Consider the following 26,046-nt stretch of genomic DNA (forward strand, 5'->3'; position numbering starts at 1 on the left):
AATAATTAAAATTTTGATTGAATAATCCACATACTACTGCGTTTGATGATATGTATAAATTGTATATATATATTTTTATATATAACATCAATGATTCTCACTCTCACGCCGCAACGTCCGCTTTTGTCAAGCGTGTGCGGTTTCTACAATTGCATCGGTTTCTACAATTTTGCTGCATTTGATTTGCAATTTTGATGCATTCATCTCATGCTACCACTAGACAATACATTGATGTAAGTCGAGATGCGGAGCGATTTCACTGATTTCGAGACCTGCCTTGATACATCCGACTCTCGAGATGATTTAACAACTTTTTTACAAACGTTTTACAATTGTAATAAATAGATAATAAAGAAGAGTACAAATATAAATTAATAGAATAATGAAACTATGACGAAGTTGTTTTTGCTTGTTAAATTTAGATATTTGCAAAAAGAAAGATATTCTTGCTTTCTTTATAAATTTTGAGTCTTGTCAGAGTTAAGAGAAGAGAGAGAGAGAGAGAGAGAGAGAGATATGATCTGAATATTTCCCATAAGAATCTCTTGTCGGAAGAATGAAATCTATATGTTTTATTCGTGAAAAAAAGCTTTGTAAACGTGGTTTACAGTGCATTAAGTTCTTATTGGAAAGGAATAGAATGAACAGCAGACAAGAGAATAAAAACCGACAGCGATTATTATGCAACAGCAAGTGAAATTCGTCATGTTGTTAAAGTTTATTTTCCTCAAACATCGTATTTCGGATTAGCACACACCATGCGCGTCTGCATAGCCGATGACTTCCTAGACGATTGCGCGACCGTTGCAGGATGCGACCGCCGTTTGCTTGCGTTATCGTTTCCGTTACGCCGTCTCACCGACGTCGCTCGTATCCCCAATTTTTTTTTTCTTTGCAAAAACCAGCAGACAGCAGCTCGATATGTTGCACTTTGCTCTCGGGATTCACTGGCAGTCGCGTACATGAATGTAAATGACAGGATTACAATAATGGCGGGTTGCCACCGAGACCGAGTATGTATTTCTGCATTTATTTCTGTCTGCGTACTCGGTGAAACGTGACGAGAAGGGTGTAGTGTAATCAGGAGTGGCTTCAGGCAGTTTCTGCATCTCCCGACGCAAGGTTCAAGTATGCATCGCTTTCATCATAATCGTTAACCAGTTGGAATTCCAGACTGCGGAAAGTGGATGTATATTACAAAATTCGTGAAATTCTGGGTTAATTTTGTTTAACGGATAAATTCCTAAGATATACTAGCAGATTCTAAAGTATAAAGTGTGTTAAGAATGAAAGATAATTTTGCAATTGAATGAATTTCAGAGGTAGAGTAATACTCTGTTATATAATCTTTATTGGGATATTTAGAGTTAGACTAAAGTTCGAGAATTAACTCTTTTTTTTAATAAACGGTTTTATGGCACCGTTATGTTATGGAAATATAAACTTATCCCACTTTGCAACACCTTTCGTAATCACTGGCAACGGATGTGTATTTAAACCGAGCCTATGTTTTTCATCCATCACAGGAAAAAGCGAAATAATGTAAAACACTTAAACGGAGACTAGTTTCCTGTGTTCACTTTTGTTACGTAAGGGATGATACGAGTTACATAAATAAGACCCTTTCGTTTCGCACGAGAATAACGTAAAACGCTCCTATGTTGCTGCTCGGTGATTTGAGCATTTTGCTCAGGAAGGTGACGAGACTCCACTGCCCATTGAAATCATCGGCTTGAAAACGGCAGCGGCAATCCGATGAGGCAACGTCCCGCCTTGCATCGTACCCTGTTGGCTCGGTGCGTGATGATGTGAGGTTGCGTGTCTTCGATACGGCGAAGAGATTGAAAAGCGTGTTCACTTGCGATGCGCTTACGATGGCTGGTCAGAAAACGCGTTGCATTATTCGTGCAATTAGTCATGAGAGATTGAATCGCGCAGATAACCGAGAGTGTATATCCGTAGTGAAGAGTTAACAGCTCTCGCGAGAATTCGCGCGCGAGCATTTGAAGCAATTTCGTGCCGTGAAATGGAAGCGCGCGATTAGACGTGATCATCGAAGAAAAACGTTGCGAATGGTATCAAGAAAAAACGTACAATTATAGAAAAATGTGATTGAAACAGCATTCTTTCATTTGCATTTTGAGAAAACATTCAACAAAATCAGTTACTTAATTTACATTGTAACTTTCGTAGATATGATTGTGAACCGATAATATGCAATTAATCAAATTAGAAAGGAAAACAGGAATGATTATATTAATTAGCACGTCGTTCTGGATAGCTATCGTCGCTATACGAGGACAAAAGTGAAATCTTTCTACATATAGGAACTAGGTCTCTGCAGCACTTGAATTTCTAGCACGAAGTATTCGCGTTAATATCTCATTAAAGAATAATATCTAATGTAAATATAACAAAATTTGCGATAAATTTAAATATTTATATAATAAGAAGTTGTGTGTGTGTGTGTGTATGTGTGTGTATATGTACATATAAATTTCTAATCATAAGATAGATATGTTTTCCATGTATGTGTATACAACAAGAAAGAAAAGTTTCTCTGAGAATTAATTATGTTTTAATTTGTGAAAGAAAGTTATATTTTAGTTTAAATACAGTATAATTAGTCATGTCATAAGTAGATCATATTCTCTGTGACACAGTTCTTTATTTTTATTATTTTTTTTTTATTTTTAATACCATTATAATTCGTATAAAATCTATGCTGTATCTCTTTTTATGATACTTACATCAGCATAAATAAATATGTTTATTTATTTACACGCGCGTCATTATCCGTGAAATACTTGATGATAATCGCAATAAAATAACAAGAAACATTACATTGCAGGATCCAATGGCGCCGGATGCGGTTATCCAGGTGCACCGGCACATAGTAGCGTGCGTTTCACCATCAGAGATTCCGACGACATCATAGACGAGGAGGATGAACTTCTTAAGGATACCACGTTACCGGTAGGCACTAGAGCTACATATTCCTGTGAACGTGGCTTCGAGCTTCTAGGACCAGCGAGGAGGGACTGCCAAGCCGAAGGCTCGTGGGTGCCAGAAGGCGTACCCTTCTGCGGTAAGTATTATCCATTTTTCGATGCATAACACTTCTAATTATCTCAAACATAATGTTAATTCTTTTGAGCAGTAATATTGTACAATTAGATATGCGATAGTTTATCGCTAATGGTAATCATGTCTTATCAGAACATTTGATATCCGTAAAAAGTAACCCATATAGGAATAATTCTTGTTTACAATTTTGTAAATTACAAATTGCAATTTGGTTTTTGCTATAATTTAGTTTGATATAATATAATTTATAAGATTTGATGATGACAATAGCATAATTAGAGATGCTGTATGGTAAATGTCACTAGTCCTTATACAAAGAGTCTCAAACGTAATTTTTTTTCTTTTGATCTTCTCTGGATTTGAAAATGACCTCTTTGATAAATTTTCAATTTTTATAAATGAAAAGTCTATTTAAAATATTATTAAAGTAAAAGAAATGTATTTTGAAAATAAGTAAGTTTGGTTTATCAGCCAAACAATCGATCATTTTTAATTATCTAATGCATAGTTCGGAAACTGTTATCTCCTCAATGTTTTCATTAAGGCGAAATCGAGTCCAAGCTGGATAGAGAAAAGGGAAATGACTGAATAAATCTGAAGACACTTCGCGTAGGATAGAATGTCTTTATACAGAATAGTCCGCCTTTCTATTATAATTCGACGCGAGCGGCCAATGACGTTCGACTGTATTTGCGTCCGCTGTTTCGGGAAGGCAAGTGACCCGATTCCACATGTCCTTGACCGAGCAGGTCGTCCGACAACGACTATTGGTACAAGTATGAAGCAGTACCATGTTGGGAACGCACCGGTGGGGGCAGTACACCGTTAACTCTGAACCTGTTACCACTTAAGAATGCCCACAGCCTTCCCAATCTTACGCGCATTCCTTAAACAGAGACCTGTCAGACTTTTCGTTGTCCTTGGACCAGGTTGAGAGAATTTACCCTGTTTTTCTTGTAACTCTGGAAACACTTCCCGACATTTTTGTTATGTCGTTTCAATCGCATATTATTTATTTTAACCATAATTGTATCTTTATTTTATTTTGGAATAAGATAAAGAAAATTCTTAGTTTATCTTAGCGCGAGATGGAATATTAATTTTCTTCTAATAATGTCTAAATATGGAACAAGACATTAAGACAGCTCATTAGCAAGTCATTTACTTCACGAAATTTCTTACGTGTTTTCTTATAAATGTCTTCTTATACATAAAGCGCAAGCGTATCTTAATTGCATTTCTTACTAGCAAAAGATATCTGACCGGTAATGGATCCTCGTATATTCCATGCATATGTTACAGAAATTACTTATCGGAATGCGTTTTCTAGCCTTGCGTTCGATCTTAGGAATGAGGTTGACCGATTCTCCTTCCATTACTTCTCTACTATACTGATTACTGAGCAAGCTGAAATTTAACACATCGTGAAAATGATATTTAAAAAGAAGCAGTTATTACATATTTTTGTGCTTTTTAAAAAGAAAAAATATTTATATCTTATTTGGAATTCTTTTTAAATTGATGAATTCCTTATTCTATAATATATTTTATTTTAAAAAGAATGTAAAATTAATTCCTTATTCTATAATATATTTTATTTTAAAGAAAATATAAAGTTAGAAACATCTGTTTTTGAAAGCAATGAATAATTTATATGTAATCATTTAAATATAAAACAAGTTTTAATTATTTAAATGATTACATATAAATTATCCATTGCTTTCAAAAAATAGATGTTTCTAACTTTATAAATAAGTTTCTAACTTTATTAATTATTTAAAATTACAAACACTTATGCTTTACATACAATTATTATTATAAATTTATTAACAAAGAACATTTTAAATAAAAAATAGTTTGTGAAATAGATTAAGATTTCTACGCGCGTTTTTATTGTAGTATAAATTAATATCAAATATTTACTTTAATCTGTTTTTTTTTTGTAATTAATATCAAATATTACTTTAATCTGTTTTTTTCAAGAAAAACATTCGAATTTTATCTTTTACTAATACATTAATTAACTACAATTTTAACTTAGCTTTTCATCTTCAGAAAAATTATAATAGAATCAGAATTACAGAAAAAGTAAAGTAAACCGTGAACTGACCCATTTTTTATTTTAGTCGTGCAATTAACTGATGATTGAATGAAATGTGCTCCGGAAGTGCATAACGTCGCTCTTCCTTTTAGCGATAAAATTCTTACACATGTTCTCGTGCAAAATGTATCAAAGTGAAAGAGCATGGCTCGGAGAGAATCGCTTCTGAAGATCTCACGGCCATGCTCCGCGAATTCAATGACAGGCTGAACTGGTCCAGGATCACGAGAAATGGCGCCGTGTTGTAGGCGGAAGTGGGTCGCGTGGATTACGAGTACATGATGTCGACACGCCCCGATGATTGCAAGGACTGTCTCTTCGTGGCGTGAACCAAGCAGAACGCAAGAAAGAAAGAATGAAAAGAGAAATGCACTTGTCAGGTGCCAACAAATCTCCTCTAATAATGAATAATAATATAATATAAATTATGCCATAAGTAATTTACATTGAATTACTTATTCTTTCATTTATTTTACAAACATCCCACATGTAAATTTCATTACGTCTCCTTTTCCTGGTTGAGTCACAAGTAGGTCTCTAGATTAAATCTAGATTAAAACGTTAACAATGCTCTGACACTTTCATCTGTTAATGAATACTTTGTATGCTGTACAGAATATCAATAACACAGTTCCACAATATATCACTTTGTTTGCTCGTTTGAAATTATTTAAATTTCAATTTATTTAAAATCCCGATGTGTTATGCAAATACTGACAACATCGTGTTCAACGTGAGCAAAGTTTTAAGATACGTACTATGACACTTCAGAGAGAATTTAGCGTTGAATTGTATAATTAATATAATACTGAAATAATAATGTAAGTTCTTATATCAAATCGACGTTCTACTTTATAAGTGAGAAACTATAATTAATACAAATTAATCTCTAATAATTAATCTCTGATAATAAACTTTTTAATCGACCATAAAATATAAGATAGTCGTACCAGTCCATCAATTATATTATTCATCAATGCGTATTTATTGTCGTTAAAAATAAATCATTATATTTAGAAAAGTATTATTAGATATAGACGGCTTGATAAAACTGCTGATGGAGATTAACTGCAACCATCGACGATGACGATGCAAAGTTTTTGTTAATGCGCGACATCTAAACATATCTAAATGGCATATCTTACTGGAACAGGAGATATAGGTCACGATTCTTCCGATTAGAGGAAAAAAGGGACAAGGGTGAGTGAAATTGCAATAATCAGAAAGGCGGAACATTACCTCTGAAATTATTTTCAAATTTCACGGTCTGCATATAAAAATCGTTAACGACCTCTTAACTCAAATGTTTTCAAGCACTCAACTTTATTCTTGAGCGATAATGTTGCTAATTATTCTCAGCAAATTTTAACACTTAAATATGTTATTAATACCGATCCTTCTATTATTTATTTTTAAACTTCTCTTTTTTAAACTTTATGTTTACTTAAGACGATTTAAGTATATCAAAATGTTATCTGTTTTGTTTTTTAATTAAATAGATACATGCTTTAGAGAGAAAGACAGAAAAAGCAATACAAATTAAATGATACATCTTCTGTCCAATTACATGCATTTCTCGCATTTAGAAATCTCTTGGCGATTAAGATAACATGTTGCAAATATTTAATGGCTGTTCTTGAATATCAGTATATGTATTTTGTATATTTTGTTATATTTATTTTGTATATATTTATCGAATTTTCTTTTTTAGACAAAAAATAATTTTATTAAAAAACTTTATATTGATTTATCTGTAATAATTTTTATTCATGTAAATCTTAATTGTTAAAAACTGTTAGAATATCCAAGAATTTCTGTTAGATATCTCTGTTAAATAATAGTGGAGGTTTGGTAGTTCAGTAGAGCAGAATCTGACGCATTCCTCTACGGTACCTATTTCCCAAGGCAAGAGGAAATACCGCGTAGATTGATGACGTCGTAATGGCATTTCTTGTACGGGACAATAACCGTCGTACATTCGCGGGCGTTTCTTCGTCATTATTTTGACGATCGAGGCAAGAGTGCGGCGCGAGCAGTGTTTGCACAAAATTACTCGATTGCCCACCTAAGACGGTCGCAACAATTTCTCGTGATCCGCCGACCGCGAGAGCAGGTTGCCACTTGCGCAACTGTGCGTGAACTTGACTTTTCGAACGTACACCTCTCGTTTGCCTTCTATAATATAATAGCTACACGCTATTTCCGTAAAGAATCCATTTGCGACCGGACTTCCGAGATTAATGACGTTATAAAGGAGAGGTATTCGAAAGACTTCAAGTATCAGGCTTTAAATTTCAGACCTGGCTTCATCAAAATTTACTGAACTTAAAAAAAATGTGTATAAAATCTATAAGTAGATTCAATATTAATACATTAATATTATCCGATAAATTTAAATATTATTTATTAATGTCTTTTACAATTTAAAAAGTTTTGCGGATTTTAAAATGGAGCGATATTTAATTCTCGTTATATAAACAGGTCTGTTTTATCTGTCTACTTCTTTTTAAACAAACTTGATTTAAACGTTTTATCTAATATTTCCGTTCTTCGAAAATGTCCCGAAAAAAAATGGAGTATTCTGTTAAGATAATGTCTTCATAAAAAGTTCTAGAGATTTATATGAACTATTAGGTGTTGGAATTAATTCGTAGCGTTTTACAAGTGATGGGAAGTACTTTCATTAATGTATTTTTTAATGCTCATGTGAAATAAATAACATTCTTTCATTAAAAAACGCTACGAATTAATTCCAACACCTAATATATTTGAAAATGTTTCAAGTTAGAGAGATTATAAGCAATAAAAAAAAAGTAGGACTATATTTACCATCCGATAAATGGCATAATAAAACTTCAAGTCAGACATAAAATCAACGCTTGTCTATTTCCTGTTTTTCGAACTTAAGAATGCACAAGTACTTCGTGTTTTACGAAAGTAAGATTGCACTTTCTTTTTCAGTACTCAATAAAGAACTTCTTGATCGCGTCACGATATAGTTTAACGGTTCAAGTTAAAATAACTCTTGTTATTATAATAATAAAAGCGGTTCGATGGATTTAACAATTTTACGGGGGCAAATATTGTTTTTTAATGCGTCATTAATCTTTTTGCATCATCGATATTCTCGTCATGATAGAAATATCGCAAACAAGGATATAAGAGCGATTAGTATGTCGATATGGTATAATATTACCTTGCCTTGATGGTCGAACTATAAGAATGGTATGTGGAAGCCTTGCAATGAAAAATAATAGAAAATAATAGTCGTACAAGAATGATGTAAGCAATAATAATTGATTTCAGGGACATGCTATATGCTATTTTACAATATCATCTATAAAAGAAAATAGTGTCATTCGTGATAAAATCTTATTATATATAACACAACTTTCAGTTATTAAAACTTTACATTATTTTTAGTCCTTTCAACAAAATATTTTAGGAATCAAATAAATACTTTTTGTTTCTGTAAATAATTTTTAGTCTTGATTTTAAGTAATATTTTGTTCTAGTATTATATTGTTAAAGTATTATTTTGATTTTTTTCTTGGCATAATTTTAATTCTTTTTTGTAATACTTTACAAAATTTTATTTTAGTTTTCAATTAAAATATTAATTTGTAAATATATATTTTATTAAAGTAATTTATTGACATGAACACACATTACGTGTAAATATTTTATATTGAAATAATTTATAAATAATTTTATAATAAAAATCGTAAAAGCAATTTAATCTTACAATTAAAGTAAAAGACATTACTATACATGATTATTAGGTCGAAAGGACATACAATTGCGAAATGCTCGTCGTACTTCTCGTTATGCGATATCGACGGAAGCGATATAATAATGAAAAAAACCTTTTGCGTTTGCGTGTATAAGAAATAACTGTAAATTATGAGGTATGTATGGCGTGCATACGCATTCGTCTTGTGGGAAACCGTGCCCACGTGCGCGGCATACGTGGACTTTTATGGGGGGGTGCTAGCCAGTATGTAGGTTTAGGTCGAGAATGCATCGATTATCTTTGTGTGCCAAACCGACGCCTATTCGATAGAATTTCGATTGCTTCGTTAAAATAATTGCGTACAGCAGACGATTAACGCACACGTCTCAATGAAGATTACAATTTAGACGCTCGGTTAATCACATTATACCATGTACATTTAATTAAAAATTTTGCATTAAAAGTGCAAGTAGTCAATTTTTTAAATAGTTAATTTTTTTATTAATTTATAATATTATTAGGTGTTGGAATTAATTCGTAGCGTTTTACAAATGATGGGAAGTACTTTCATTAATGTATTTTTTAATGCTCATGTGAAATAAATAACATTCTTTCATTAAAAAACGCTACGAATTAATTCCAACACCTAATATAATATTATTTACTTAGTGTCGATTATGAAAATAATAAATCTAAACAATATGTAATTACAATTTATCTCCTTTTAAATTGCTTATGATTTCTAGCATTTTCACGCGGTTGAAGAATTAATTTCGTTGGATTTTAATGTTAATTATTTCTGATTCGTAATCAATTGTGTAATGTAAAAACACGACGCTTTCCTACTTCCAACAGAGTCCAAGTTTTCTTCCGCACAAACAAAAGTACAATTTCCGCACTGCAAGAATTCCACAGAATACAATTGATTCCGAAGATTAGCCTTAACGAATAAATCTGACCGCTCTTTCTCAACGCATTTATCGGAATATCTTGAAGATGTTTGATATATACGAGTGAATTTTCAGTAAGTCCTTTGTTTACGCATCGGACTTTTACATGCGATACGCTCATCTTGTCTGTGCATCTCTTAATTGTTCCACGCAAGATTTCATGAGATATCTTGAGGCCGTGGTAACAGATTGTATATAGAAACGCGCGTCTCATGGTATCTCAAACGACGCTATGAAATGCTTTATACCGAGCAAGTTACATATTACACTGATCATGAAGAATGTTATACGTGCGTGAGAAATTCATTAACGCATTTCCAACGCAAGCAATTGGCAAACACTTTACAGATTAGATTAGATTATTATCTATCTATTTCATATATTGTACGGAATACCTGCTTTTTCCGAGTCCTATGTATAAAATTTGCATATACAATGACATTTATGATAACGTAAATAGAGACGATGGTAAAATATTTTTTGATCTAATTTGATCGTAAAATATAGCATAACTTAAATCTCAAGTGATTATAAAGAACGATACCGGATTAGCTCACTTAATTACGAGTTAAGTGTCATTATACTCTACGTAATACTCTTACAAAAAGCAAAAGCATTACGGAAACCCATCTGATCGGTCTCGGTGACTATCAAGTAAAGAATGATATTAGCTCTTAAACGAGTATAAACAAGCTAAATATCATTATACTATATAATAACTAGATAATGCAACAGCATTATGGAGACCCGTCTGATTGGTCGACCCACACAATGAAGGATACCGATTCCATCGCTAAGCTCAGATTCTGATTAAACATGATTAAGGCCGAGGTGATGCGTATCGCAGGCTAGTAGCACGCACCATCGTCATCGGCATCGCACCAATAAAATTCTCACGTTACGGTACAGTAAAACTACCGCAAGGCCGCCAACGTGTTTGCGAATGCACGGCACTTGTTGCACAAAACTTGGCGATGGCCACAGATGGCCGCGGTCTCCATCTGCGCGTGCCGTACGGCTATTCACCCATGGTTATAGTGATGGCGGCCGACCTTCTTTTTATCAGATAGATATGGTAATGAGTTAGAGCGATTTTCTCACAGGAAAATATTGCTGCGTCACTGAAGTATGCGTTCGATGTATAAAAAAATCTGTGCGGTTGTGTACGCGTACATACGATCATCTTTTGTGTCGTTCTTTATTTTATAATCAAACAGCCATCTATTTAATTTATGGATCAAGAATGGGTGGTGCGTAATCTCTTATTAACGCGATGTAATCTCGTGCTCATCTTCTGTAAGATGATGTACGATGCACTCGTTAACGGAGACTCTAATCAAGCATCTATTAGGAATACGACAAGTAATTGATAGGGAAAGTCAGAAAGAAGAAAAATCAATTTTTATCATATATTTGGAAATTCAAAGGGTGCTATCTTCATTAGCGAATTTCTCGAATTATCATGTCGTTGTAGGGAAAGGTCCAATTATTTTTCAACACCTGAGGAAATAGTCCATTTCGCATCAATTATCGAGCATGATAATTGTATTAATTCTCTTTTGCAGTTCTGAACGTGGCAGGCGGCAAAGCGCCGATGCAATCCAGCACCATGGAGGGCGGATTTCCACAACGCGCGGTTGACGGAAGCAGCGGTCAGAGATACACGCCGCAAACCTGCACCCTGACGAAGCCTGAACGCAGACCATGGTGGTACGTGAACCTGTTGGAACCGTACATGGTGCAGCTGGTGCGACTGGACTTCGGCAAGCCGTGCTGTGGTAAGTAATACCGTATATATTTCTTCGCGCTTCGCCGCTTGTGAGAATTTACCGTTTCGCGTAATAAATGAACTCTTGCAAATCACAGACGATATTTCTACACACTATCGTTCAACATTCAATAAGCTCATCCAGCGTGTCGTTTACCCTGTAATGACATCGACCTCGAAAACAACTTCGGATGATCTAAACAAGAAAATAAAAATATTAGGTATTAAAAATATAGGGATTAAAATTTGAGAAGTTCAAGCATAATTTGTTGATATTTTGGAATTATTTATTGTGTATTTTGAATTTGTGTAACTTTAAGTATTAATTGATGAAACTATTAAATGAATGAAGAATTTATATAAATGAAGAACTTGAGGTGATAATTAGAATATTTTCTGAATATGTAACAGATAACAGATTTTATGTTAAATAGTAAATACAACGATGAATGTGTTTATGTTCGAAAATATTATTCCGTACTAATTAAAGCAATTATTAAGAGAGCAGGGGAAAATTGATATTTGCATTGCGGTGTTCAAGCGATGATTCGCTCTGTTTCCAATTATTGCTCCGGACGAATGGTTGACCATTTTTTTCCAGCAAGACAATTTATGACTTCTGACGAGGAGTGTAAAATAAAAAAAAAATTATGAAGGAGATTGTAAGAAAGATCGCGATAGCGATGGTTATTAGACCTTTGCCGTTCATGTAGTGATTTACGAGCGCATCGAATCGTTGCAGTATCTATTTTCTTCGCGGTGTCAATCTCAGGTATTGAATCAAATGCTCGTTATGATGTTGCGTCTCTCGACGGAATAAGTTGGTAAAAAGCGGCGATAAAAAGCATTTTTCGTGCTCTACAATTTGCTGCGAATCATTTTGTTCTGTAGTAACGAGCGTTACTGCTGATAAGCACGAGCGATACTGCTGATAAGCACGGACGATAAAGTCTCTCGGTGATCTCGATATGAATTCTAATGAGAGACTCACGCTGTCGAGATAAAATCCCCGCGATACTGTAAATATCCCATCCGTCGTCCGACACTTTCGTTTCATGGCACGTTTTCTCGACTTTCTATCAATAAATAAGCATTACTGAGATAATTACCGGTAATACAAGCTTAGCAAGACGGATTCAGTAATCGAAATAAATTCTGTATCCAACATTGCCAGTCTACGCTTTGAGTAAATCATAATATTTTAGATTGAGTTATATTAAATAACTTTTCTCACATTTACTTGAAATTAATTATAAATAATATGAATGATAGTTATTTTCTTTCTTTTTTTTAACTTTACTTTAAAAAGTTGCAACATATAATTAGGTTTTTATACTGAATTGTCATCTGTTATAATAGGAAATAGTAGGAAAAATTTTTCCATAACGAAAACAAACTTTTTAATATTAAATTTATTCCATTCTATTTTATTTTTATATTCTATTTTCTAATGTTCTATTGTATAATTTGCCCAATATTGTGTAAAAATAATATGCAGATAAAAGTATGCAGACGTTATTTTATAGTCAACGCTATATAATTCTGACGCAGACTAGTTGATCGCGTTCTCCGGTCGATATGATCCATCTTCGAAGAGATTGACGCTTCAGCGAGTATTCATCGATCTGACAACGAAATCACTATTATGAACAATCGATCGTTGGAGGCTAGTCGCTTTCAATGTAAAACAAATAAATTGCGAAAATTTCGCGTTCACAGAGCAGCAAATAATCCATTTTATATACAAACGATCCGTAAAATTCCACTATAAAACTCATACTTCCTTCCCTTTCCACTAACCAAGTCAAAGGCCCTGCTTGCATACGAAATCATTTAGAAACTCTTCCACGATGAAAGTGAGAGTCTTTCCACTTTCAATTGTTAGAAAACCATCGCAATGCCCATCTCTCGCGGTACACCACATGCATTTTTCAGTGGCATTCGAGAAACCCGAGCTTAATCGTCAATCAGCTCGAAGTTATCGCGTATATTTAATTCCGGAACTAAATCATTGTTTTGCTATTTTTTTCCTTAATGATTCAAATAATATTATACAAGTATAATACAAATGTTATATATTACATGTCATTTATCATTAATTATTTAATCATTGCACAAGAAGAAAACAATTTACAATCTGATTGTATCTGGTTAGCACGGAAAGTTTTGCAGTTCAATGAAGATACGCATTTCCGCAATTCTGCAGATTATATCAGATGCTTCTTCTTAATGGGTCTCCGTGCAGCACTGGAAAATTCGCGTTATCGTTTCGAAAGTTCGTCTGTTCAAATGAGAGAAACTTTCATTGTTAAACGAGCGATAATAATGGCATTGTCAGTGCTGGACACCCGCAAAGCAAGAGCATTTCGTTTTTTATTCAAGGAAATCTTGGCTATTTCTTCCTCAAGTAAAAGTATTTCCATCTTTTCGCGAGGAAACCACTCATCAGCGGCAAATTAGCGAGATCCCTTGATTATATATCGGAAAGCGATAAAAGTGAATTCAGAATCATGCGAGCGAGGCAAACAGTTAATCCCGCGCGACGGAGTGGATTGTTAACAACTTCCGTGTCGCCATGTTCAAAATTGCCATGCACAAAATTCGCTAGGAGTAAAGCATACGCCAGAGAAAGATGAATTATTCAATTACGATAATTGACAATTGGATAGCTTTAATGCTCGCGAATAGAGACGCGCTAGTAGAATCGCTGTGCGAGGTGAAGATGAAACAATGGCTGGCATAATGTAGCCCGTTTTAAGCAGCTGTTTAGTTACGGCCCAGCACCGAAGAGATACCGATGATAATTTTCATGCCGACTCCACCGTCCGCACGACCGCTCATAATTGAACAAACGGCGCATTACAATTACTTCGGCCTCTCTGCGTGAAAGAGCAGCTTTCACGTTACGCCTCAGCAGCGAAGAAGAATCGATTCGTTCAATTTCGTCAATAAACTGCATTATTAACTCGTGTATTACAGATTCATTGCTATTAATTATCGCATATAATGAACTAAAGAACTAAGTAGCATCGGATTTTATTACAGTAGGCGCATTTGTTAATTTGATAGGATAATTTTTTATTGAATTGCATAAATAAAATCTTTCTAAAATTAAGAAAAAAAGGGTTTTATATTAGACTTTCACGAGTAGATAAAAAATAAAGCCTTACGCGTTTTAAATTTGATTCACGAGAAACCCATACTATATATCAAATATTAAGCAGTTTTCTATTTAAGTTTTATTCTTCTATTAAATATAAAAAAGATTAGCGTTGAATTAGTGAAAAAAATTTAACGGAATTACATTGATAGATAAAGTTAGATAAAATATAATTAATATCTACCAACAGTAATTATTAATAATTAACATTCATGATTAATAGAGGACAGGTTTCCCTTGCTGTTTTTACTCACGATACGACGCTTGGCGGAAGATACGAGCGTGTCTCCCAATCCTTTCCCGATACGAGAGTTTCTCCTTTACCTCGTGTTGCTCCTTACTCGTGCGCTACATGTCTACGCACTCATTACAGGCTAGAATAGCAGCTTGTACATTGCAACAGGAAAGTCTTGTGACCGTATGTACGTGCCGCACGTACCTATCTCTTAACGCGATCGTTTGCCAGACGGGAGACTGTCGCACGACTTTGAATCCATGATCATCACTGTACAGAACGAAAGCATGTAATTGCAGCAGTTTGCAACTCTACGGGTATTCGTCGGTGATTGTCTAGCTAGTCACAGTCGGACTATTATCTGGGCCAGAAGACGTAGCTCGAGATGATTTTACTTGTTCAGATACTTATAATCGGCATGCGTTCTACCCTGTCAACTAAACTGCAAATGAAAGTTCCGATTCAGCCATGGTTCTCCTTAATCCGACAAAATCCATAGTGTGTAGCTGCAATCTATTTAAATATATTTTAACGAAGTATATTACCGTTTAGCCGAGGTCTCGTGTGATTCTTTTTTTTAATGGACCATAACTAGAATATGTAAAAAAGTAGAATTTGATTGAAAATTAATAAATAGATTTAATTAATCGCAATTTTGTTGTTGTGTCTTGAATCTGTCATAGTGATTTTATTTGTTTGAAATTGAATTATGCATTCAATTTATGTCTTAGTAGAATTAAAGAATTTTTGTATGTATATATAATAATGAAATAGAAAAAAATCATATAAATATAGAAATGTTTCATTATATTAATAACGCGACATTTGCTACGCTTTTTGAAAAAAATTTCAACGATATTTTAGTTATCGATTATTAAATTTAATGGTGTACAAATAACAGGAAATTGTTTTACTAAACTGTTTTTACATGATCGTTCGAAAATCTCTTTAAAAGAGGAATCCTTTATATCTAATTAACTATAACAGAAAATTGAGTGCGATTATTACAGCATTGACATAAATTAAACTAACGTCTCATATAATAAATATGTACCATTAATTTCATGCATGAACGCAATTGAGCGTCTTAGCGGATTCAATATAATTACAGTCATAATCGTTTAAATCCATAGTCTTCAAAGTTTTCCTTTAGTGAAACTATGTTTCAGCGGAAAAAAACTTTGGATCGATGAATCCTAGATAGATGAATCTAAGACAGAATTGAAAAATCAAAATATTAGAACCAAAGTTGTCTATGAGTTGTCCATCTTAACAAATTGTTTAATTGGCCTCCAGGCAATGACATCCTCGGCACCATCACCGTTCGAGTTGGTAACAATCAACCAGACTCAGCAACAAATCCCGTTTGCAATCAATTTACCGGATCTCTAGAGGAAGGGCGGCCCCTCTTTTTGCCTTGTAATCCACCGATGCCCGGAGCTTTCGTTTCGGTGCATCTGGAGGTTTCGAAGTTTGCCAATATTCCCGTGCAGTTGTCCTTGTGTGAGGCGTTCGTCTATACCGATCAGGTAGATTTAATAGTTGTGCAACAACTAGGTCTTACGTCAGAATGGAAATAAATCTATTTCTCCTTCTTCTATGGATGCGATAATGAGTGATTGCATAAAAAATACAGGCTTTGCCGATTGAGAGGTGTCCTCAATTCCGAGACCAACCGCCAGGATCAACGGCAACTTACAACGGCAAATGCTACATATTTTACAATCGCCATCCGTTGATATTCAAGGAAGCTCTGGCATTCTGCCGCACGCGAGGTGGCACTCTCGTAGACGAGAGCAATCCAGCTTTGCAGGGATTCATTTCCTGGGAACTATGGAGACGGCACGGGTACATTCATTATTCATGTAGCTAATTGTATAGAGAAAATCTATGTGACCCGGTAATAGTATATATAATAAGAAAATTTAAAAAATTGTCATGAGCAACAGAAGAGAGAATGACATGAAAACATTTTGAAAATATTTTGAATAAATTTTGAACTCTGAATTTTACAAATAAATTATAATTAAATAGCTTGAAACGTAATTAAAAATATTATATTAAAATTTTCGTTTTATAATATACTGTATATTTTAAATACGTTTAGTTATAATATATAATTTTTAAATGTATATCACTTAAAAACGTCACATTAATTTTTTTTAATAATACTAAAATAATCGTCTATTTAGAAAATAATAAATGATCATTTTTTTTTTATTATTAATCAAGGAGCGACATGTCCATTCAATATTGGATGGGCGCAGTTAGAGACCAGAAAGATCGAACGTTATGGAGATGGACCGGAAGTCATCAGGAAGTGTCTGTTTCGTTCTGGGATCCACTACCAGGTGAAGAAGATTGTGTTCGGTATGACGGCAAAAAAAGCTGGCTTTGGTCTGATACACCTTGCTCAGCCCGGCTTAATTTTATCTGTCAGCATCGTGAGTATCATCTTACTTGCCACACATTCGCATTCTTGCTTTTTAAGCAATATTCCAGAAAAGATACTTTAAATATAATATGTTTCAAATAATATTATTTAGAGGCTTCTTATTTGTGAGATTCTGTAAAAGAGTCTAACATAATATATCGTACATTAATCATTAAATATTTTTTAACCGTGAATTTTACTCTTCCATCAAAAATTATTTAATTCATATTCTGAAAAATATAAAATTCTAAAAAATCTTCAATTGTTATTTATTAATCGAATAAATTTTCTTAAGATATAATTTCTCTTAAAGTTGATATATTTTTCTTATTTAAAGAATAAAATAAAATTAATTCTTCAATCTATTTGTTGCTCTGTGTTTAATATTTTTCTACTATGCATGCTATTTTTTTATTATTAAATTATCTTTTCGTTGAACAAAAGAATAATAAAAATAATTTTTCTTTTTCAGAACCACAAGCTTGTGGCAGACCCGAACAACCACCAAATTCTACGATGATGGTGATCTCCGAGTCGACTAAAATCTCTGGCAATGTTTATGAAGTTGGGGCAATCGTGGAGTACCAGTGTGATAGCGATAGTCTCCTGGTCGGACCACTAAATCGCACTTGCCTCGATACCGGTTTCTACAATGAGTTTCCACCGGTGTGCAAATGTAAGAAACACGATCGGGGAATGTATTCAAATGAAATCATCGCGAACGTGATTCGCATCGTAACGTAATCATCGTTTCAGATATCAATTGCAATTATCCCGCGAACATAAAATACGGTAGTTACATACTTATCAACGAAACTACCACTTATCTCAGCCAAGTACAGTATATCTGTGATGATGGTTATGAGATGACCGGTAAGTATTACAGTTCATCACGACTCGTCATAATTATTCACGATGTATTTGAAATAGAGAACGAATATCTTGTAAATCATTTGTGAAAAATGATTATAAGCCAATCTCTGCGACTGCAGGACGTGCTCGACTAATTTGCGACGTTGACGAGCTTTGGAATGGTCCACCGCCGCGATGCGAGCCGATTCTCTGCGATCCACCGGCTACGGTTGCGCACAGTTCTATCGAGATAGAGCGTGAAAGTGTCCTGGTGAGGAATACCTTCAATCAAAGTCTACAGGTTAATAGCATCGTTACCTATACATGTGAAAAGGGCTATCGACTCGTTGGTTCCCGACAAATAATGTGTTTAAATACCGGATCATACGATCGCGTTGCACCCACTTGCACAGGTACTTATTTATAGATTTATAATAATAAAAGTCAGAATGTATCATATAATTCATAAAGAAATAAATTTTTAAAAATTATAAAATTAAAATTAAATTTTTATTTAATTATTGTACAAAAATAGATTTGACGTAGCGATAATTATTTATTAAGTTTTACAATCATTTGAAATAATTATTACGTTTGATAAATTATATTTCCGACATTTTCATAGAATTTCATAATAATGAAAATTAAATGTTACATCAAATACAGGGTGGGCCATCTATTGGTACGTTTTTGAATTTCGTCGTATGGCAACACCGAACGAGCTACAGACCCGAAATTTTGACAGTTTATTAGTCATACCGTCCGCGGCACGAAACAACATGTTTTCTCTTGAAGAGCGTTTTGAAATTTTAAAAACTTATTTTCAAAGTCAGTGCTGTGTCGCCGAAACTGTACGAATTTTGAAAAGAAATATGGGTCGTGATAGAGCACCCACCGAAGGAGCTATACGCAAATTGGTGAGGAAAGTTCGTGAGAAAGGGATGTTAGTGGATGACAGAAGTGGTCCCAGAGCTCGGACAGTGCGCACACCCGAGAATATTGAGGCTGTGGCCCAAAGTGTGAGACAATTCCAGCTTTGAAAAACAATATTACGACTGTTTTGAGTGAAATTGGCGCCGAGGTAGTCCAAAATGTCATTAATAATTGGGGTGACCGAATGGCATACTGTAAGGCCAGTAGAGGGAGCCACATGAACGAAATCGTTTTTCATTCTTGACGCGGATACTTTTAGCTTCACAACAAAAAAAAAATTAATAAAAAATATCAATGTATGCTCATTTGATCGCATTTTTAAAAACGTACCAATAGATGGCCCACCCTGTACATAGTCAAAATTATACAATAAATTATAATATAATAATAAATATTAATATATATCTGCTAAAATTAATTTAAATACTTAGGGAGTAGGATATGTTTATGTATATATTTAATGTGCAAACTTTTCTTTATCAGAGGAACCACGAACAACTTTGACTTCTCCTACCCGAGCGACATTACGGCCATCCACTCCGAAAATTCGGACGTACCTCACTTCGAGGACCAGAACCACGGCGAGTACAGCAACTACCAGTACGACTCTCTTGCCGTCTAGGAATGTACCAAACACTGCAGAACTCCCAGCGACGGTGAGGGAGACCGTCTCGAGGAGGCCAAGCATCGGCCTAAATAGACCCGTGACTCCTTCATCGGTGAATGACGCCGGCAGTGATCACCCACAGGACAACGAGATATCCGGAAGCGGCGTGGACCACGCACAAGCGGGGATCAGCGCAGGCATACCGGAACCGTCTGGTCCCTTCCGAGTGGACAGCGCTGAGCAACCCAACGGTACCCATCAAGCCAAGTTGAACTTGGGAGCTGTAATCGCTCTGGGAGTGTTCGGCGGTTTTGTGTTCCTCGCTGCGGTGATCACAACAGTCGTTATACTCATACGCAGGTATATTAAAAAAAAAAAACACGTCATCAGCCATTTTGAGCGATGATTCGATTTCGATTATCGTCAATCCTTTTTCATCCCGTGAATCTTCTCTATTTCTGATAATATATCATATTATAACGCACTCTGATATACATAAATAATATTCGACCGAATTGTACATTGTAACGCTTATTTTGTATTAATTTGATCTAATTTCTATCTTCTACCGCTTTGTCTTTTTCCTAACTTGTAATACATATATACATATATATATGCTGCATTATAATCTTTTTCATACAGATGATTTTGCTTACTGAAAAATGTAAATGTTTCTTAGAGTCTTGATGTAACAAAAGAACCTCTAACATTTTAGATAGAACTAAGGATATATAAGTACTACTGCCCTTTCATTGATCAAGCTTTTTTGTAATTTAGCTGTAATTTATCTTAAATGTAGAGCCTCATATTGCGCTTTGCAAAAAAGATATATTCTCTCATTTTCTGATTGATCTAATAATTTTCTTTAATTTGTTGTCGTTTATTAACCAATGGTTCTCAACGTGAGTCATGCGGCCATCTAAAGGTCTATGGTATTCTTTTCGCATGTAAAAAAAATGAAACATTATCAGAGGTCATAATAAATGAGTTAAAATGTCTTTTGTGTAGTTGAAGATAAATGTTAATGCAAATAAAAGTGACGTGGCCGAAGTAAGGTTGAGAAACAGTGGTGTAGACGCGTCACAAGACCTAAGTTCGCATCAGAGAAATGCGTGAGTCTCGTTGATAGTCTAATCCGCCACGATAATAATTAACACAGTCCATTTGTGTATTGCGGTGGTGTTAGCGGCAGTGGCAGCGTCAGAGGAAGGCGCCGCAGGGGGCTCGGTGGGGTTGGTGCGCTGAGGGGTGGCGGTAGTGGTGGCCTTGGGAGGGGCGATACCGGAATGCCTTCGCGTTGGTATACGCTACTCGCGCTACCCTTCCCCGACCAGCACCTGGGGCGCCGCGACCTTACGGCACGCCGCGGTAACGATCATCCTTACTCTTTCACTCTGTCAGCGGCGCATCGCGCCGGCTACTTCTCGAATCCCTCTCTGTAGACCGCCATCACTGCCCCTCTTTTTCACCCCCATCGTAAAAAGAGTAAGAGAAAAGAAAGAGAGAATCGTTCCATTCTAATAAAGCCTACAACCACCACTACCACCCCAACCCTCCACGCAACCACCGCCCACCACATCAATCATCACGTACCACCACCAACTACTACGCGCCACCCTCGCGAGTGATACTAGTCAAGGTAAACGAGAGCAAGGTTTTACTGAACACTTTCTTTAGCGCTAGTTCGGTTTGCCATCATGACACGCCATGCAAAGTAGAAGATGGCTATAGTGCGTTGCACGCACCCGAACACACCAATACCCTGTCATAGCAGATAAATCTCCGCCATGTATTCAAGGATTCTAGAAAGTGGTCATATATCCTGTGCATAAAAGTATAATCTATAAAAAAAAGACTAACAGACATCTAAATGTTATTAATATGGTTTATGTTTTCTGGGATCATTTTACTCTCTTCGTTTTAGTTCATTATCGTAAGATAAATCGAAATTGATTATAATAGTAATGACTGTGGTCTAGAAGTCCTGAGTATGGCGCTACACAGAAATCGCAAAGGAAGATAATTATGTATAGTACTTCTTATGTGTTCTTTCCTTGCCTGCAATACTATTGTAATCTCTTTAAAATTTCATTAGTATAATTGGACAGGTACATAATATATACAACTTATATACATATAATATGAAGTAGTATATATAAATCTTTTGGTATTTTAGAACTACAGCTCAGACAATTTATTTTCTCTCTTCTAGCTTTTTCATTTCGATTGTCAGTGGCTTAAAAATCACTTCGGATCGTAGTAATAGGATGGGCTCTCTTGCATTTAGTTTTAAAACATACAACGATCAAATTCGTTACTTACTTTTATTCACTAAAAGTGTACAAGATACACGTGAATAATCCGACCGAACCCTTCTCCTATTGCACATAACGCTTTGCCTATTTATTTCATTTTTTTATGTAAATAGTTTTAGTACTACAGAATTAAAGTTACATAATATCATGGAATGAAAGAGTTACTATTCCGTTACATTTTTGTAACAAAAATTTGATAACGACGTTGCAATTTTATTTGTGACTATAATAACTAATTATAATAACTAATTAAATACTTAGATGCCAAGTTAACTTTTTCATTAACGAGAGATTTTTCCAACTCGTTATAAGTAATAATTGAATTTATTGACTTTCTAAACCTGATGATACCGTTATAGTCATAAAAAACTTATTTAAATCTATATTATTATTATAACAGAGTAATGATAAGGAAAGTAACGGTGTTACAAATAACATCTTAGTTCCATTCCCTACTCATAATTATGTGATAATAACTCAACACATATTAAAGGAAAAAATTATTACATGTTCATTCTTTATGTAGAAATCGCGGAAGAAGCAGTAAACACTACCGTCACCGTGCATCGCCCGATTGCAATACTGTCGCCAGTTTTGATAGCAGTTCCTCAGAGAGTCGAGGAGGCCTGAATCGATATTATCGCCAAGCCTGGGAGAATCTGCACGAAACCACCGGTCACAAAGCTGGCCATCCGCCGCTTCGTCGTAAGGAGACCCTGGATGAACCAGGATATCGGGAGAACTTCCGCGGTAATAACACTGAACGCGACGGCTCAGAATTAGTTGTTAGCGACGTCGCCGCATATCCATCAAGCAAACACGCCAGCGTCTCCGATAAGAAGCGTCATCATCATCATCATCATCATCATCACGGAAGCGCAACGCCCGAATGGAGACAGTCGCAATCCCATCATAGATATTAAACAGAGAACAAAACAGAAAAAAAATCTTCACATTTACTATGTCATCTGGACGATTATTTGGCGCAGTGAACGTTCGTAACTGTCATGGGTAAAAGATCCTCCTTAAATGAAGAAGCACAGTGAATTTTCCAGCACAAGTAGTACCTTGATATCATCTTATAAGAAACAGAGACGGATAATAATCCGAATGGAAAGATCCTAGATGTATTGTTCTGTTACGTTATGAATTATTTACTGTCATTATATTATGAAATGTAAATATTATACACACTATAGTTTAAAAATAAGAAGGATGAATAGTCGCTCGTCGTAAAGAAGGTGGTAGAAGTTGATCAGAGGATATGCCAAAAAGCAAAGAAATAATATACAATAATGATCAAATAGAGATGCAGTACCATAACGCTTAACAATAAATTAATCTAAGATCAAGGATTTATGTAACAATTTACATGAAAATATTTGTCTAAGGGAGCATCACACTTGACGCTCACAACGCTCACAGAATCACTTCATCTTTAAAAATGAATGTTGTTTATCAAACATTAAATTAGGATAAATAATGCTCGCGAGCATTGTAAGTGCCAAATGGAACGCACCCTAAAAGGACGCCAGATATCAGCAGAACGAACATCTGTTATGGGTACCTTGGCCTCGCTTTAAATGGACTATTTCCAACCGGATATACTGCATATAGATATCATTAAGGGAAGGCCGATGTTATCCACTTAGAAATAGGACAAATATCGTGTTGTGTACGTGTACGAATTGCATATTTACTTACACGCAAGTAAATGAGGATTCAAAGGCACACTACGGTTATGTAAGGTTAAATAAGTACGGTTAAATAAGTGCCTCGTTCATTGCTATTATATCTTCAATATATTTTATTACCGAGTTTGTATAAAATACATATATATATAATATATATTATAAGTATGTAACATTAATTATAATTATTACTTATTAAACATTTCTACTCAGCTCATTAAAATGTACGTATATTTAAGAAATAATGTAGTTATTATAATAAGTTTTTATTAATTGACTGAAAGAATTACATATGTGAAGTGACATTGTAGATGCGTTTCCGTGATTCTATTTATCGTAATAAATTACAATAGTGCCATTTGGGGCAAACTTGTTCAATTTATTGAAAAAGCAATTTTGTCATTCAAACATGGTACATTATATATATATATATATATATATATATATATATATATATATATATACACACACATATATATATATCGTAAATTACATGTATATATAAGGATCACTAAACCTAAAATTTCACATTTATATGAAATTATAAAAATATTTATTAACAATGTATATGTATATATATATATATTAGGTGTTGGAATTAATTCGTAGCGTTTTTAATGAAAGAATGTTATTTATTTCACATGAGCATTAAAAAATACATTAATGAAAGTACTTCCCATCACTTGTAAAACGCTACGAATTAATTCCAACACCTAATATATATATATATATATATATATATATATATGTTCTTTTATCCAAGTAAAAGGGTAATAAAAAAGATACTATACAAAATGCAGTCTTTCTCAAATATTTAAATCATTAATAATTATTTGGAACAATTTAGCATTCTTTAATGATTAAGATATTTATGATGTGATATATTTCTGTAACATCACATTAAAGAATTTAATTTTATAGCCATTGCTTGATTAGACCTCTTATTAGTTTTCTTGCCTTCTTTAATTGAGGCATATTACATTCTGATGGAGGATACATATCTGCACAATGTCCAGTGCCTTTAAATAAATCAAATAATTTATAGGAGAATTAATATAAATAATGAGAGATATCTGTAATAAATTCAATTTACCATTGATGTAGATAACAGGCATTTGTGGATTAGAAGATCATACGATGCCCAACGCATGTCAAGGATCGAGAGAACCATACTACAAATACTACATTTATCACTTATAGATTTAATGCATTATACAAAATATACGTTTGTGCGACAGTAGATTCCAATAATTTCATATTATATCTGCAAAAGAGATTTTATGTACATCAATATTCTATCATAGTTGGAATATAATTTAAGTGGAAACAAACTCAGGCCCGAAAATATCGACGCATTGCTGTACAAAAAATTCCTCTGAAATATTCTCGAACATATCAGATTGTCTGGAGGATAGGTAGAATGCGAACTCTGTATAGTATTGGTACATGAATTGACGCTCTGCAAACATTTATAATGCGCTACTAACAGACCACAATAATAAAGTAATTAAGATAATACATTCATATATTCAATATTAATTTAAAAACGTTTTTACTTCCAAGTCCTTCTCAATTGCTAGACCAGGAGACTTTTTGATAATCATGAACCATAGTGTCATATCTAAGATCCTTTCCCACAATTACTCTCCTACCTAATATTATTGAAATAAACAAGTCTTTCAAAAGATTTTCCTATGTTCTCATTTATTAATGGATCACGGCTTCGATATCATTGGAATATACAACATCAGCAATGTAATAAGTCAAATCTTCATAAAAGATGAAAATATCTTCCTTCTTTATATGTTCAAGTGAGCATAATCTATGAAATATAATTTATAAAAAAACATGAGCGTGGCATGATTAATAATTCTGTATCTTAACAAATGTACTCACTTGAATTTTTTTCCTGTTATATGCATTATAGAGTAACATTGTATTGAGTTGCGAATGAGCCTCTTTTAAAACGCTGACACATTTATCAGAATATTCTTTCAAAACATTTGTAACAACTTTATAATATTTTGTAACATAAAATTATTTATATACATGGCATACTTGTTAAACTTTCATCGTTCACAATTACGCTACCATTATATCCAATCTGTGTTAACAATAGTGCTACTAGATATAACTCCAAGTGAGGATACTTGGCACGTGTCCAAGCAGCAAAAGATCCA

At 34.2% G+C, this 26,046-nt stretch overlaps 1 protein-coding gene across 2 annotated transcripts in view; it reads left to right on the forward strand.

Moving 5' to 3' along the window:
• The window catches only part of LOC105149376 (uncharacterized), a 33,848-nt gene extending 10,726 nt beyond the window's left edge, over positions 1 to 23,122 (forward strand). The window contains exons 2-12 of one of the 2 annotated variants that reach the window (XR_015547621.1): positions 2,852 to 3,088; positions 11,437 to 11,649; positions 16,331 to 16,563; positions 16,671 to 16,882; positions 17,267 to 17,478; positions 17,941 to 18,144; positions 18,225 to 18,341; positions 18,461 to 18,733; positions 19,737 to 20,220; positions 21,047 to 21,499; positions 22,702 to 22,789. Coding sequence is in view for 1 of the 2 variants with exons in the window: in XM_087414081.1 (XP_087270207.1) it covers positions 2,852 to 3,088; positions 11,437 to 11,649; positions 16,331 to 16,563; positions 16,671 to 16,882; positions 17,267 to 17,478; positions 17,941 to 18,144; positions 18,225 to 18,341; positions 18,461 to 18,733; positions 19,737 to 20,220; positions 22,702 to 23,098 (2,582 nt within the window). In the remaining variant the exon portion in view is untranslated. Of the gene's footprint in view, positions 1 to 2,851; positions 3,089 to 11,436; positions 11,650 to 16,330; positions 16,564 to 16,670; positions 16,883 to 17,266; positions 17,479 to 17,940; positions 18,145 to 18,224; positions 18,342 to 18,460; positions 18,734 to 19,736; positions 20,221 to 21,046; positions 21,500 to 22,701 lie in introns of both variants that reach the window. The other variant, XM_087414081.1, reaches the window with a different exon arrangement.
• The last annotated feature ends 2,924 nt before the right edge of the window (positions 23,123 to 26,046 follow it).

The sequence above is a fragment of the Acromyrmex echinatior genome, chromosome 15, assembly GCF_024713525.1.
Source record: "Acromyrmex echinatior isolate Ae372 chromosome 15, ASM2471352v2, whole genome shotgun sequence".
In the NCBI taxonomy this organism is placed as follows: Eukaryota; Metazoa; Arthropoda; class Insecta; order Hymenoptera; family Formicidae; genus Acromyrmex; species Acromyrmex echinatior.